This window comes from Vitis vinifera, chromosome 17, assembly GCF_030704535.1.
Source record: "Vitis vinifera cultivar Pinot Noir 40024 chromosome 17, ASM3070453v1".
Taxonomy (NCBI): domain Eukaryota; kingdom Viridiplantae; phylum Streptophyta; class Magnoliopsida; order Vitales; family Vitaceae; genus Vitis; species Vitis vinifera.
Genome location: NC_081821.1, coordinates 1,839,563 through 1,852,231, shown reverse-complemented (window position 1 = coordinate 1,852,231; position 12,669 = coordinate 1,839,563). Strand labels below are relative to the sequence as shown.

The window sequence follows — 12,669 nt, the reverse complement described above, 5'->3', positions numbered from 1 at the left end:
CTCATGAAATCTAAAAGTATTATAGTATTAAAATTATTAACGGTAAAACGTTTTTTTTTTAAAAAAAAAAAATATTTTAAAATTTTACATTACCTATGAAAATTTCCCCGTTTCAACCTGGCTTCAGCTCCACCATGTCAAACCTCCAGAATCATCAATTAAAGTTCATCTTTTGATGCACTTAATCTACCAAATATTTATAAGAAAAAATGCGTTAAGTTTAGTGGGTATGACGCTCGTGGTATTGACCACCATTTCGGAGCCTCCACTAGCAGTTACATTAAACAATAAAACAAGTAAGACTTCCTAGTCGGTAACCAGGAAGGCAGCGCTGTCCGCTTTTTTTTATCCTTAGATTTTTGGTTATTTTTCTTGCTTACAACGGTCCAGAGAAAGTGAAGTGCCTCAAAATTAACAAAAATGGCTAAATCTTCCTATTCTTGAGTCTTAAAGATTGCTAGCTGACTACAACCTTATGGACACTCTGCATTTCCAGCAAGGTGAAGTTTATGCACCTTATAAAACCACAGAAGGAGCTTGGACTGGCACAGATATGAAGACCAGCAAGTTTTCAGGATGGAGACAGTAAAAGATGGAGGATTCTCAAGCCTCCTACATCACCATCCCCCCATCAATGGTAAACACCTGCGATAGAATAAATATGTCTGATAAACCACCTCCTGAACAAAAAATAAAACATCAAAACTGTGAAGTGCTATTAACCTGTCCGGTAATGTAGCTGGCAGCAGGATTCAGTGCTAAGAATTCTACCAGTCCAGCAACTTCCTCAGGTTGGCCATATCGTCCTGTGTAACCATGTTTAAAACCGAATGAGCACTTATCCCTCTCTATTCATGATGATCTTCAAACCAAAAGCATTCATTTTGGTGTAAACAAAGAATGGGATAAGGATGATGTTAATCTAACGTCAATCATCATGGAGACCTCTGCTTTATTGATCAACCTGAATGGTCCGATCAATGGCAGTGAAGTTTGATATTTCAAACAGCTTGAAACCTTTTGTTCCACTAGTTCAATCATTTATGTTTCTCAAATATCATCTCTCCTTAGTTCCAAGAGGCTTGAGGATGGTGAACAAGTACATGATTATCCTATTATGTAGCTTACGCGATATGGTAATGCCAAATTTTATTTTAATAATCAGGCTCACCTAGGGGAATGGTACCCAAGATTTTCTTTTCAATGTCTTCCCCAAGCTTGGCAGTCATATCAGATGCTATGAATCCAGGAGCCACGGCATTAACCTGTGGAAAGAGAAAGCTATGGTTGGGACTGATAAGGTTGTATAGTGTAGAAAAATCCCTATTTAAAGTTCTGTTTTGATATAATAACATTTGATGTCTTGTCACTCGAACTAAAAAAGATCTGGATGCTTACATTAATATTCCTGCTTGCATATTCCTTTGCAACACTTTTTGTTAAGCCAATTACCCCTGCCTTTGCAGCACTGTAATTGGCTTGTCCAACATTGCCAACCAGGCCAACAACAGAGGATATGTTGATAATTCTTCCCTGAACAACAGAGAAAAATGAGGACATATAGAAGCAATAGGGAAATTGGAAAAAAAAGAAAAGAAAAGAAAAGGACAGCACAATTATGAAATTCAGAAGTAGGTAACTGGCAGAATGCCAGCTAATGGCATTCATGGTGCTATTTCTCGACAGAACCGAAGAACCAACCATGCTTAACTAATTCCAAAAGGCACACAATTAGCTGACAAGTTTTTCAGGTCATTTCTCCTTATTTAGGTCTTTGTACGTGAACACATACACTTGCAGAGGATCAAGAGTCTTCAATGTTTACGCATCTTTGGGAGGTAATTCCAACTTTTAAGGTCACCAAAAGTCCCATAGGTGCCAGTTACAGGATTACGCAAAATAACAATGCTGTAGTGGAATAAGTGGGCGCTCAGGCTGGAAGACCTAGGCCAATCCTGTTTTTGTTGAGTTTACTGACAAACATGTTTTCGCAGAAACGAAGTGAATAGCACATAGTGTGTGTGTGTGTAAGAGTGCAAAATGAATTCATATTGCCATCTGTTCAATGTATCTTCTGTGAGCTTCACCGTTTGCATGCCATGCATGCCAATGAATCTCTACACCCATCTAGGAAATTCAATTGACAATGGCAGACAAATGATTTTTTTCTAACCTCATATGACCGATGAATCTTCAATCAGCTCTGAATATTTAATGCAATTGATTTCTGAGGCCCATATCCAACACAATCCTTGATAGAATGACCTATTGAGTGGGGAAATCCAGAAAAACACTAGCCTGGGTTTGTGCAGAAATCCAGAAGCCAGTACAAAGTCAAAACTAACTCAAAGTTGGCTTCAACTTTGTTTTAAATATATTGGAATTTTCTGGATGATACTGGTTGCATAATGTGAAAATTGATACTACTTCTGCAGGAGGCTGAATTCCAAACTACACATGTAACTGAACATAAAAACTAGGGCACAGCTGAAAGTTTAAATGTCCAAGGATGCGAAAGTTGTGGGCATTTCATCTAGCATTTCTTTTGGTTAGTTGACAGGTGAAAAATGTTTGGTGATTTTGGTATTGACATATGCAGGATAAAAGTAGGTCCCAGGTTCAAGCTTACACAGGGATGAAAGGAAAATGTGACCTATCAAGAAAAAGAAGTGAGTAGGATAAAATTAGTGTACTGTGTACAAGACCATGGTGTAGACAGATTCTAGCAGAACCAGTAGTCTTAGAATTGAGTTAGACCGAACCGAAATAAAGGTTTGATTTCTTTGAGCGATCATGCTGTGCAAATGAATTATGTTGTATGGGTCATGTTATGTTGTAAAATTTCTTTGGCATGATTTTGGACACATGTTTTTGGTTTAAAACCATTAAGTCCCCAATACTAGAAAAAAATAAAAATGAGATATAGTAATTTGAAATTACCTTTCTTTTTTTCATCATAATTTTGGATGCAGCCTGCAAGAAGCATACATAAATGGTTAGCAACCAGAGAACTCAAGTTCAAATATATACAAATAATAATAGATTGCAGAACTTAAATACCTGTGTGCAGAGAAATACACCTGTGAGATTCAAATCAATAACCTCCTGCCATTGGGGTTTTTTCATTCTCATCATCAAGCCATCCCGTGTAATTCCTAAAACCATTGGAAAATAGTTAATGAAAGGAAATCGAGATAATTGCAATGAATCAAGATATACCTGTTGCTAACCTGCATTGTTTATCAGTATATCAATGGTTCCCCATGCATCAACCACCTGCAAAAGTGGGGATTCAATGACACCATGAATGCCGACAGTAAACAAATCAACATTTTTTTCTCTATCAACACAAGGAGAGTTTGCTCACGGTTTTAATCATTGATTCTACATCTTCCTCCTTGGAAACATCACCCCCAAAAGTAAGAGCTTGCCCACCAAATTCCTCAATCTACAAGCAAATAATTGTAAGTATTCACAATTTTGAGGTCTTAATAAGTCAAGTAACATTCTGACTGCCTTAAAAACATTGAATATGACATGATTATAATTAATGTAACCCTATAGTAGAACAGCCTAAAACACAAGATCAACAATGTCTTATTGCGTAACGACCTGTCAATTATAACCATATCTTGACATAAACACAATGATAAACAGAGCTGATTGACTGCATGAGGTCTGTATCTTGAATTATGGAACAGAATGTACAAAGCTAGGACTGGGAGGAAAAGCAGAGATGGTAATCCAGTGCCCAAAACTACTACACTTGCAGAGATGAGGGCAACACACAAACTACATGCATGGAAATTGCATTTGGAAAATTGACTAGGTTCCATTAATAGGCTTATTTTAATGATTTTAATGAGATTAAAAGTTTAAACTAGTTAAGTAACTGTTCAAACTGAATTTTCATAATAGCTGGTCAATATGCCACCAGCTAGAGAAGTCCCCTGCGTCACTTCTATCACTCTCTCCCAGGCAAACCCAACAACCTGATCAACCTAACCCAACCTAATTCACTAAACTCAACCACAGCCTGTTTAGTTTTGGTTGAGCACTGACTGGGGAACTTGATCTGGTTTGTTCCTCTGGCTGAGCATCCTAGATGAGAACAGAGCTGAGCTTGTTTTGATCTCCAGCTCAACATGCCTGAGTTGCAGCTCTAAAGAGAGGAATGGGGTTTTTGCTTCCCTTTTCCAACTGATATGGAATAGTACCTATGTTCTATTGATCCTGTATTAAGGGCTGCCTCACACCTATTTAGACATAAAGTTTCAATTCTAGTGCCAGCTCATGCGCATCTCCAGATGAACAAACCAAACCAAACCCAAACTGATTGTGTTAGTTCCTTATCAGGTCAGTGTCCTGAGTTTCACCTACAGAGGCAAAAACCCTTTTCATGTCCCTCCTCTCAGTCTATATAAAGAACAGAAAGTGAAATAAGAGATAAGAAAAAACATAGAAGTATTTGCAAAATCAACAAAGTAAACAGCATGCATACCGTACTAGAACAATTTGACAACTGCTAGCTTATAGATGCAGCTGTTTGATAAATTACAACTACGGTTTGAAGGACAGGGGGAAAGAAAGAAGATAAGAAGATCACCATAAAATTCCAGAAAATTCTCTCCATAAAGATTTAAATGGACGAGACAACACCTGTTTGGAAACTTCTTCAGCATCCTTTGATGACCTTGCATAGTTCACCAAGACCTGTAACAGAACAGTAATCACATCATCAAGGATGGGACTGAAAAATGAGGAAATTTGCCACTAGGATATTTATTAGTATGTGTTGAATATAATGTATGTATAGTATACTATCTTTCCTTGTTAATATAGGTCACATGTATGGTAGTTAGGACTCCTAGCCTTGTATATATATATCTCTCAATTGTAAGTAGAGATTACAATGAATGAATAAGGTTTTTCTCCTCTCTCTCTCTCTCTCAACATGGTATCAGAGCCAAAGGAGAAAACCTAATTTTTTTTTTCAACCTCATCGCCGTCGGATCTCCATCACGCCGGCAACCTTTTCCGGCGACATTTTCCGGCGACCTTTTTTCCGGGAAACGACCACATATTCCGAACCGCCGGAGGCTGATCTACACGCCAGTGGAAACCCCACCGGCAACCGGCATCTCACGCGCCCCCACGCGCCGCCCTTCTCCTCCGGCCTGTCACCCACGCGCCGGCGCGTGACGGCGCGTGGCCCACTTTCCGGCCACTTCCGACACCTCTCCAGGCTCGTTCGGCGCCGTCTTGGCCTTCTAGCCCTCCGGCAGTCCTCCCCGAGCCCTGCATCTCCATTTTTTCCCTGTTTTTGGCCTTCTTGCCATTCCGGCCACCTCCGACAGGGCTCCCCCTCCATCCCCGAGGCTTGGGTGCTGCTTCTCTTCCTCTCCAGGCACGTCACGACCTTTTTTTCTCCATTGATTGCACCTCTCACAGCCGTGGTTTCACTGTTTTTCTCTCTCCGCCGAAATCTGAACCCATCTTAGGGCTCTCTTCGATCCAAATACGTGAATATGACCACCAAAAATCAGATCTTTACGTCTGTTCTCTCTGGATCTCCTCTGATTACCTCAGAGAAATTGGTTGGCAGTGAGAATTATCTCTCCTGGTCTGCCTCTGTTGAACTTTGGTTTATGGGTCAAGGATATGAGGATCATTTGGTTACCCAGGAGGCAGATATCCCTGAGGTTGACCGCGTACAGTGGAGGAAGATAGATGCACAGTTGTGTAGTGTATTATGGCAATCGGTTGATCCCCGGATTCTTCTTCATCTTCAGGCCTATAAAACTTGTTTTAAATTTTGGACTCAGGCCAAAGGATTATACACGAATGATATCCAGCGTCTTTATAAGGTGGCTTCTGCTATTGTCCATCTCAGCCAACAGGACTTGGATCTATCTACTTATATTGGTCAGATTGCCTCTCTTAAGGAGCAGTTCTTGACTGTGATGCCTCTTACTCCTGATGTTGGGGCTCAACAAACACAGCTTGACAAGTTCTTCATGGTCCTTACTCTTATTGGCCTCCGTCCGGATCTTGAGCCTATTCGTGATCAGATTCTTGGTAGTTCATCAGTTCCGTCCTTGGATGATGTGTTTGCTCGCCTCCTCCGTATCTCGTCCACTCAGACTTTGCCATCTGATAGCGCTTCAGATTCTTCTATGTTAGTTTCTCAAACTACCTCTCGAGGAGGACGCAGTGGTACCCGAGGTAGAGGCCAACGTCCTCATTGCACCTATTGCAATAAACTTGGCCACACTCGCGATCGTTGCTATCAGTTACATGGAAGACCTCCTCGCACTGCCCATATGGCCCAGTCCTCTGATTCTCCGCTGTCTCAGCCTCCGAGCTCCTCCGCATCTCAGACATCTCAGGCTTCTATTGCCTCTGTTGCCCAGCCTGGTAATGCCTCTGCCTGCCTTACCCACACATCTTCTCTTGGACCCTGGATTCTAGATTCTGGAGCATCTGATCACCTATCTGGTAATAAGGATCTTTTCTCCTCTATTACTACTACCTCTGATTTACCTACTGTTACCTTAGCTAATGGTTCTCAAACTGTGGCTAAAGGTATTGGTTTGGCCCTTCCTCTGCCTTCTCTACCTCTCACTTCTGTCCTTTATACTCCTGAATGTCCTTTTAATCTTATTTCCATCAGCAAAATCACTCGTACTCTTAATTGCTCTATTACCTTTTCTGATAAATTTGTGACCTTGCAGGACCGGAGTACGGGGAAGACGATTGGCATAGGACGTGAGTCTCAAGGCCTCTATCACCTCACCTCAGATTCATCTCCTGCAGTTTGCATTTCCACTGATGCTCCTCTCCTCATTCACAATCGTCTGGGCCACCCTAGTCTCTCCAAGTTCCAGAAGATGGTTCCTCGTTTTTCAACTTTGTCGTCGCTTCCGTGTGAGTCATGTCAGCTTGGGAAACATACTCGTGTCTCGTTCCCAAAGCGTTTGAATAATCGGGCAAAGTCTCCTTTTGAGCTTGTCCACACTGATGTTTGGGGTCCTTGTCGGACTGCGTCTACTTTAGGATTTCAGTATTTTGTCACTTTCATTGATGACTATTCTCGATGTACTTGGTTATTTTTAATGAAGAATCGAGCTGAGTTATTCTCTATTTTCCAGAAATTTTATACTGAAATCCAAACCCAGTTCAATATTTCTATTCGTGTGTTACGCAGTGACAATGCCAGGGAATATTTTTCAGCCCAATTTACTTCGTTTATGTCTCATCATGGGATTCTTCATCAGTCTTCTTGTGCTCATACTCCTCAACAAAATGGGGTAGCTGAACGCAAGAATCGACATCTTGTTGAGACAGCTCGTACTCTCCTCCTCCATAGTCATGTTCCTTTTCGCTTTTGGGGGGACGCTGTTCTTACCGCTTGTTATTTGATTAATCGTATGCCCTCCTCTGTCTTACACGATCAGATTCCTCACTCCCTTCTTTTCCCTGACCAACCACTTTATTTCCTTCCTCCTCGTGTCTTTGGTTGTACTTGCTTTGTTCATATTCTCACTCCTGGACAGGACAAGCTTTCCGCCAAAGCCATGAAGTGCCTCTTCTTGGGATATTCCAGACTTCAGAAGGGTTATCGTTGTTATTCCCTTGAGACTCATCGGTACTTTATCTCCGCTGATGTCACCTTCTTTGAGGACTCACCATTCTTTTCCACCACTTCTGAGTCTCTTCCTGTTTCTGAAGTCTTGCCCATTCCCATTGTCTCCCCACCTGATGTTATGCCCCCTCGACCACTTCAGGTTTATCATCGTCGCCCTCGTGTCGTTGCTCCTCTCCCTTTTCCTGAGGCACCTGCTGACTCACTTCCTATCCCTTCGGCTTCACCTGCCCCGGCTCTGCCTTCTCCTAATGACTTACCTATTGCTGTTCGGAAAGGTACTCGCTCTACTCGTAATCCTCATCCTATTTACAATTTTTTGAGTTATCATCGATTATCTTCACCCTATTCTGCTTTTGTTTCTGCTATATCCTCTGTTTCTCTTCCAAAGAGCACCCATGAAGCTCTTTCCCATCCAGGCTGGCGACAGGCAATGGTGGATGAAATGGCTGCTCTGCACTCTAATGGCACTTGGGATCTTGTTGTTTTACCCTCTGGTAAATCTACAGTTGGTTGTCGTTGGGTCTATGCAGTTAAGGTTGGTCCTGATGGTCAGGTTGATCGCCTTAAGGCCCGTTTAGTTGCTAAAGGCTATACTCAAGTTTATGGTTCTGATTATGGTGACACATTCTCTCCTGTTGCCAAGATTGCTTCTGTCCGCTTGCTTCTCTCCATGGCTGCTATGTGTTCTTGGCCTCTTTATCAGTTGGATATTAAAAATGCCTTCCTTCATGGTGATCTTGCCGAGGAAGTTTATATGGAGCAACCTCCTGGTTTTGTTGCTCAGGGGGAGTCTGGTTTAGTGTGCAGGTTACGCCGTTCTCTATATGGCTTGAAACAATCTCCTCGAGCATGGTTTAGCCGTTTTAGTTCTGTTGTTCAAGAGTTTGGCATGCTTCGCAGTACAGCAGACCATTCAGTTTTTTATCATCATAACTCCTTGGGGCAGTGTATTTATCTGGTTGTTTATGTGGACGACATCGTCATTACAGGCAGTGATCAGGATGGTATTCAAAAACTAAAGCAACATCTTTTTACCCACTTTCAGACCAAAGACTTGGGGAAACTCAAGTATTTCTTGGGAATTGAGATAGCTCAATCTAGTTCTGGTGTGGTCCTTTCCCAAAGGAAATATGCTTTAGACATCCTGGAAGAAACCGGTATGTTAGACTGCAAACCGGTAGACACACCTATGGATCCGAATGTCAAACTTGTACCAGGACAGGGGGAGCCTTTAGGAGACCCCGGGAGATATCGACGGCTCGTAGGTAAATTGAACTATCTCACCATTACTCGTCCAGACATTTCTTTTCCTGTGAGTGTTGTTAGTCAATTCCTACAGTCACCATGTGATAGCCATTGGGATGCCGTAATCCGTATCCTTCGATATATCAAAAGTACACCAGGCCAAGGTATATTGTACGAGAACAGAGGTCATACTCAAGTTGTTGGTTACACAGATGCAGATTGGGCTGGCTCACCCACAGATAGACGTTCCACTTCAGGGTACTGTGTTTTTATTGGAGGTAATCTAATATCTTGGAAGAGTAAGAAACAAGATGTAGTGGCCAGATCTAGCGCTGAAGCCGAGTATCGAGCTATGGCTTTGGCAACATGTGAACTCATATGGTTGAGACATCTTCTTCAGGAGTTGAGATTTGGAAAGGATGAACAGATGAAACTCATCTGTGATAACCAGGCCGCATTACATATTGCATCCAATCCAGTCTTTCATGAAAGGACCAAGCATATTGAAGTTGACTGTCATTTCATTAGAGAGAAGATCGCATCAGGATGTGTTGCTACAAGTTTTGTCAATTCAAATGATCAACTAGCAGACATCTTCACTAAATCTCTCAGAGGTCCTAGGATTAAATATATTTGTAACAAGCTTGATGCATATGACGTATATGCTCCAGCTTGAGGGGGAGTGTTGAATATAATGTATGTATAGTATACTATCTTTCCTTGTTAATATAGGTCACATGTATGGTAGTTAGGACTCCTAGCCTTGTATATATATATCTCTCAATTGTAAGTAGAGATTACAATGAATGAATAAGGTTTTTCTCCTCTCTCTCTCTCTCTCAACAGTATGAAAAGAGGCACACTTAGAAAGCTTTAAAAAGGTTTAGAAAAACCACATACATGTTCAATATATAACATGAACTAAACAATCCAAAGACTCCATAAGAAAAAATTCATAGTCTTCAACCATCTGTCTACCATGCAACAAAATACAACGAATTGCTAGCTTGACCCACATATCATATTTATATCCCTTAAATGATTTATAGAAGCTAAATAAGGGGAAAGCAATGCAATCAAACAATCTGGTCATTTTTAAAAGCAGAAGTTGGATCAGATGCCTCTATCACATTTACTATAGTGTAATATCATAATGATTACCTAATTTGACAGATCACTATGCCAAAACCCAATAAAGGCGTTAAATGCATTTAGAACAATTTTTTTCTAGAACATATTACTGATACTCATTAGTCACATGGACAAGAGGTTGAACATTATATCACACAGAAAGGGAAGGTAGCTTGTAAAGTTTCATCTATAACATCTCTTCATTTAAAAACTTTGGATGGCAAATATCATGCCTATGACTGGACATCAATGCACCTGAAACTTGATTTAGGCTAACAAGAAACAAACAATGAAAGGGGTAATCATTTCTTTCCAGAATGGAGTTTCATTCCAAGAAAGTTTCCTCCATGAGATTTCTCCATTTTGGAGTTTTGGATGGCTAATATTGTGCTTATGAGTAGACATCAACATACATGCTACTTCATTTGTGCCAACAAGCAACAAACTACAGGAGTACCTTTTTTTTTCTAAAGGGAATCTCAATCTTACATTATATCCTGAATAAAAAGGGCAGAAGAAAATTCCACTTCTCTCTCCCACAAAAATATTATATTACAGGTATAAGAACTGAAAATGGATCACATTCACTCAGAGAATAAAACACCACAACAGAAACCTTGGTATCATGCCCAGCTTAACTAATGGCATTCTGATACTCCATAACCACTGAAAGAATAACAATGACAACAATCTAGTACCTTAAAAATAGGCATAAACTGACTGTAGTGGCCAGAAACAGTGTAACTTGTCCAAGGATTTGATTAATGGTCCAAAGGAATGTAACTGCTATCAGAACCACTAAACTTTTTGTTATATACAATTTGAGGCAGTTCATATAAAAGTCATCCAGATCATCGTTATAAAGGCCATCAAACCATACCTCTGCGGATATAGGCAATACATGTGTCTAAAACAGCAAAAATGATATATATATATATATATATATATATATATATGTGTGTGTGTGTGTATGTATGTATGTATGTATGTACGTACGTATGTAGTTGTATAGACATCATTAGAAAGGGACCGAAATTCAAAACACCTTACAACCCGCTTTGCCCAGAGCCAGTGCAATTGCTTTGCCAATTCCTCTAGAAGCACCGGTGATAACAACAACAGGAGCTTCAACATTCTGTGTGGAATCAACACTTGCTTGTTCAACAGCTGCAACCTGAGCTTTAACACCTGCATATTCCATATTTTTTCTTTTAGTAATCAGCCTAACCTATATTTACCTTCATACATACACATCTATATGCAAAACACCTCTCTTGTCAAAAAAAAAAAAAAATTAAAACCTAGTGCAAGAATGACTGAAAAAGCTATCAGGATTTTACTGCTAAGTCACTATAATTTATTTTTTGAAGATGAGTAGGCAAATGCTATTTATTTCACAAATTACAAAAATGTTTATGGAACAAAGATTTGTGAAATATCAGTGTCAGAAATTTTATGAGCCAAAGAGCTAACGTTAAGAGATAAAACTCAGCCACAATCACGCAGATCATAAAACATTAAAAGTAATGATCAAGAAAAAAATCTCAAAGCAGATAAACTCTTAGAGAAGAAAATTCATAACCCCCCGTTTGGCAGCTGAGAAAATGAAGCAAAAATAAAAATAAAAATCTGAATTCTTTTGTCATTTCTCTTTTCCAAGAATAGAGAAACTCACCTCAACCAAGCCAAAATACTTAAATTAGGCTCAATTGAATGGAAGACTAGAATCCAAACTAACAAATTCTTCTCCGCTACTGCGTTTTCTCAGAAACCAAACAAAGCATAAGCACAAAAAAACTCAGACTCAAGAAACCAAGAGCAGCAAGATTAAGCACATCTACTCAAAGAAATATACAACCATCAACTTTTAAAAAAATGTAGTTAACAGAAAGACTCGAACACGCGTATGCCGAAAAGGAAGTGTACCAGCAGGCAAAGCAGAGGAATTGCTCCATCGACACTGAAACCCTACGCTTGGACAGAACTGAGCCGATCGAGGTCCGGCGGAAACCAGGGACCGTCCTCGACGGAAATGAGCGATTTGCCTGAAAATCGGTCCAATTTTCGCTGGAGCGGAAGCTATAGAAGTAGATCCGGTAAAAGTAACAGCCATTGAAGCTGTGGATAGTGTCCGCACGGCGACGACGGAAGAAGAGAGAGAGCCAAGAGACGTTGCCAGACAGAGAAGGCCTCCTATGGTCGATCGAGATGCGAGAGTGAGAGCAGCGGCGAAAGCTAAGCCGGTGTTTGGAAGTAGGTTACACTTGTTCCTCGCCGGGATAATACTTGGGCGCTTTTGCCATATGAAAAACTAAAATATACCCCTTCTGAAATAATTATTCAAAATGGTTGTTTTTTTTTTCTATTTTTCTTTTTTTATCAAATAATTATCTTTTAATTTTTTTAAAATTAGTTTAAAACCATTTATGAATACTTCAATTTTAGTATAAATTTAGAAACTTAACAAACCATGATACTTAAATTTAAAAAAAAAAACTATATAAAAAATATATTTTGAATATACAATTTCAAACTAATAATTTTTTCTTGCATTTCGTTTTTAGGGTTATTCCATTTTCCTTTTTGGTAAAGAATTTAAAAATACTTCATTTTTTATTTAATTTTCCTTCAATAATATATATGGA

At 39.9% G+C, this 12,669-nt stretch overlaps 1 protein-coding gene across 1 annotated transcript; it reads right to left on the bottom strand.

Moving 5' to 3' along the window:
- Positions 1 to 288: 288 nt before the first annotated feature.
- LOC100254351 (3-oxoacyl-[acyl-carrier-protein] reductase 4) lies at positions 289 to 12,334 on the bottom strand. The gene is made up of 11 exons (XM_002279344.5): positions 11,951 to 12,334; positions 11,070 to 11,212; positions 4,660 to 4,713; positions 3,368 to 3,448; positions 3,231 to 3,276; positions 3,061 to 3,155; positions 2,941 to 2,973; positions 1,399 to 1,533; positions 1,172 to 1,265; positions 724 to 806; positions 289 to 645 (listed from the first exon to the last, which is right to left on the bottom strand). The coding sequence occupies exons 1-11, from the start codon at positions 12,135 to 12,137 to the stop codon at positions 613 to 615; spliced, it is 984 nt and encodes a 327-aa protein (XP_002279380.1). The 5' UTR covers positions 12,138 to 12,334; the 3' UTR covers positions 289 to 612.
- Positions 12,335 to 12,669: the final 335 nt, after the last annotated feature.

Excerpts from the sequence above, each read along its gene's own strand:
- LOC100254351 (XM_002279344.5), bottom strand. The coding sequence starts at position 12,137 with ATGGCTGTTACTTTTACCGGATCTACTTCTATAGCTTCCGCTCCAGCG. Across the intron at positions 11,213-11,950 it reads TTCCTCTGCTTTGCCTGCTG|GTGTTAAAGCTCAGGTTGCA; the intron begins GTACACTTCCTT and ends TGGAATATGCAG. Across the intron at positions 807-1,171 it reads CTTGGGTACCATTCCCCTAG|GACGATATGGCCAACCTGAG; the intron begins GTGAGCCTGATT and ends ATGGTTACACAG.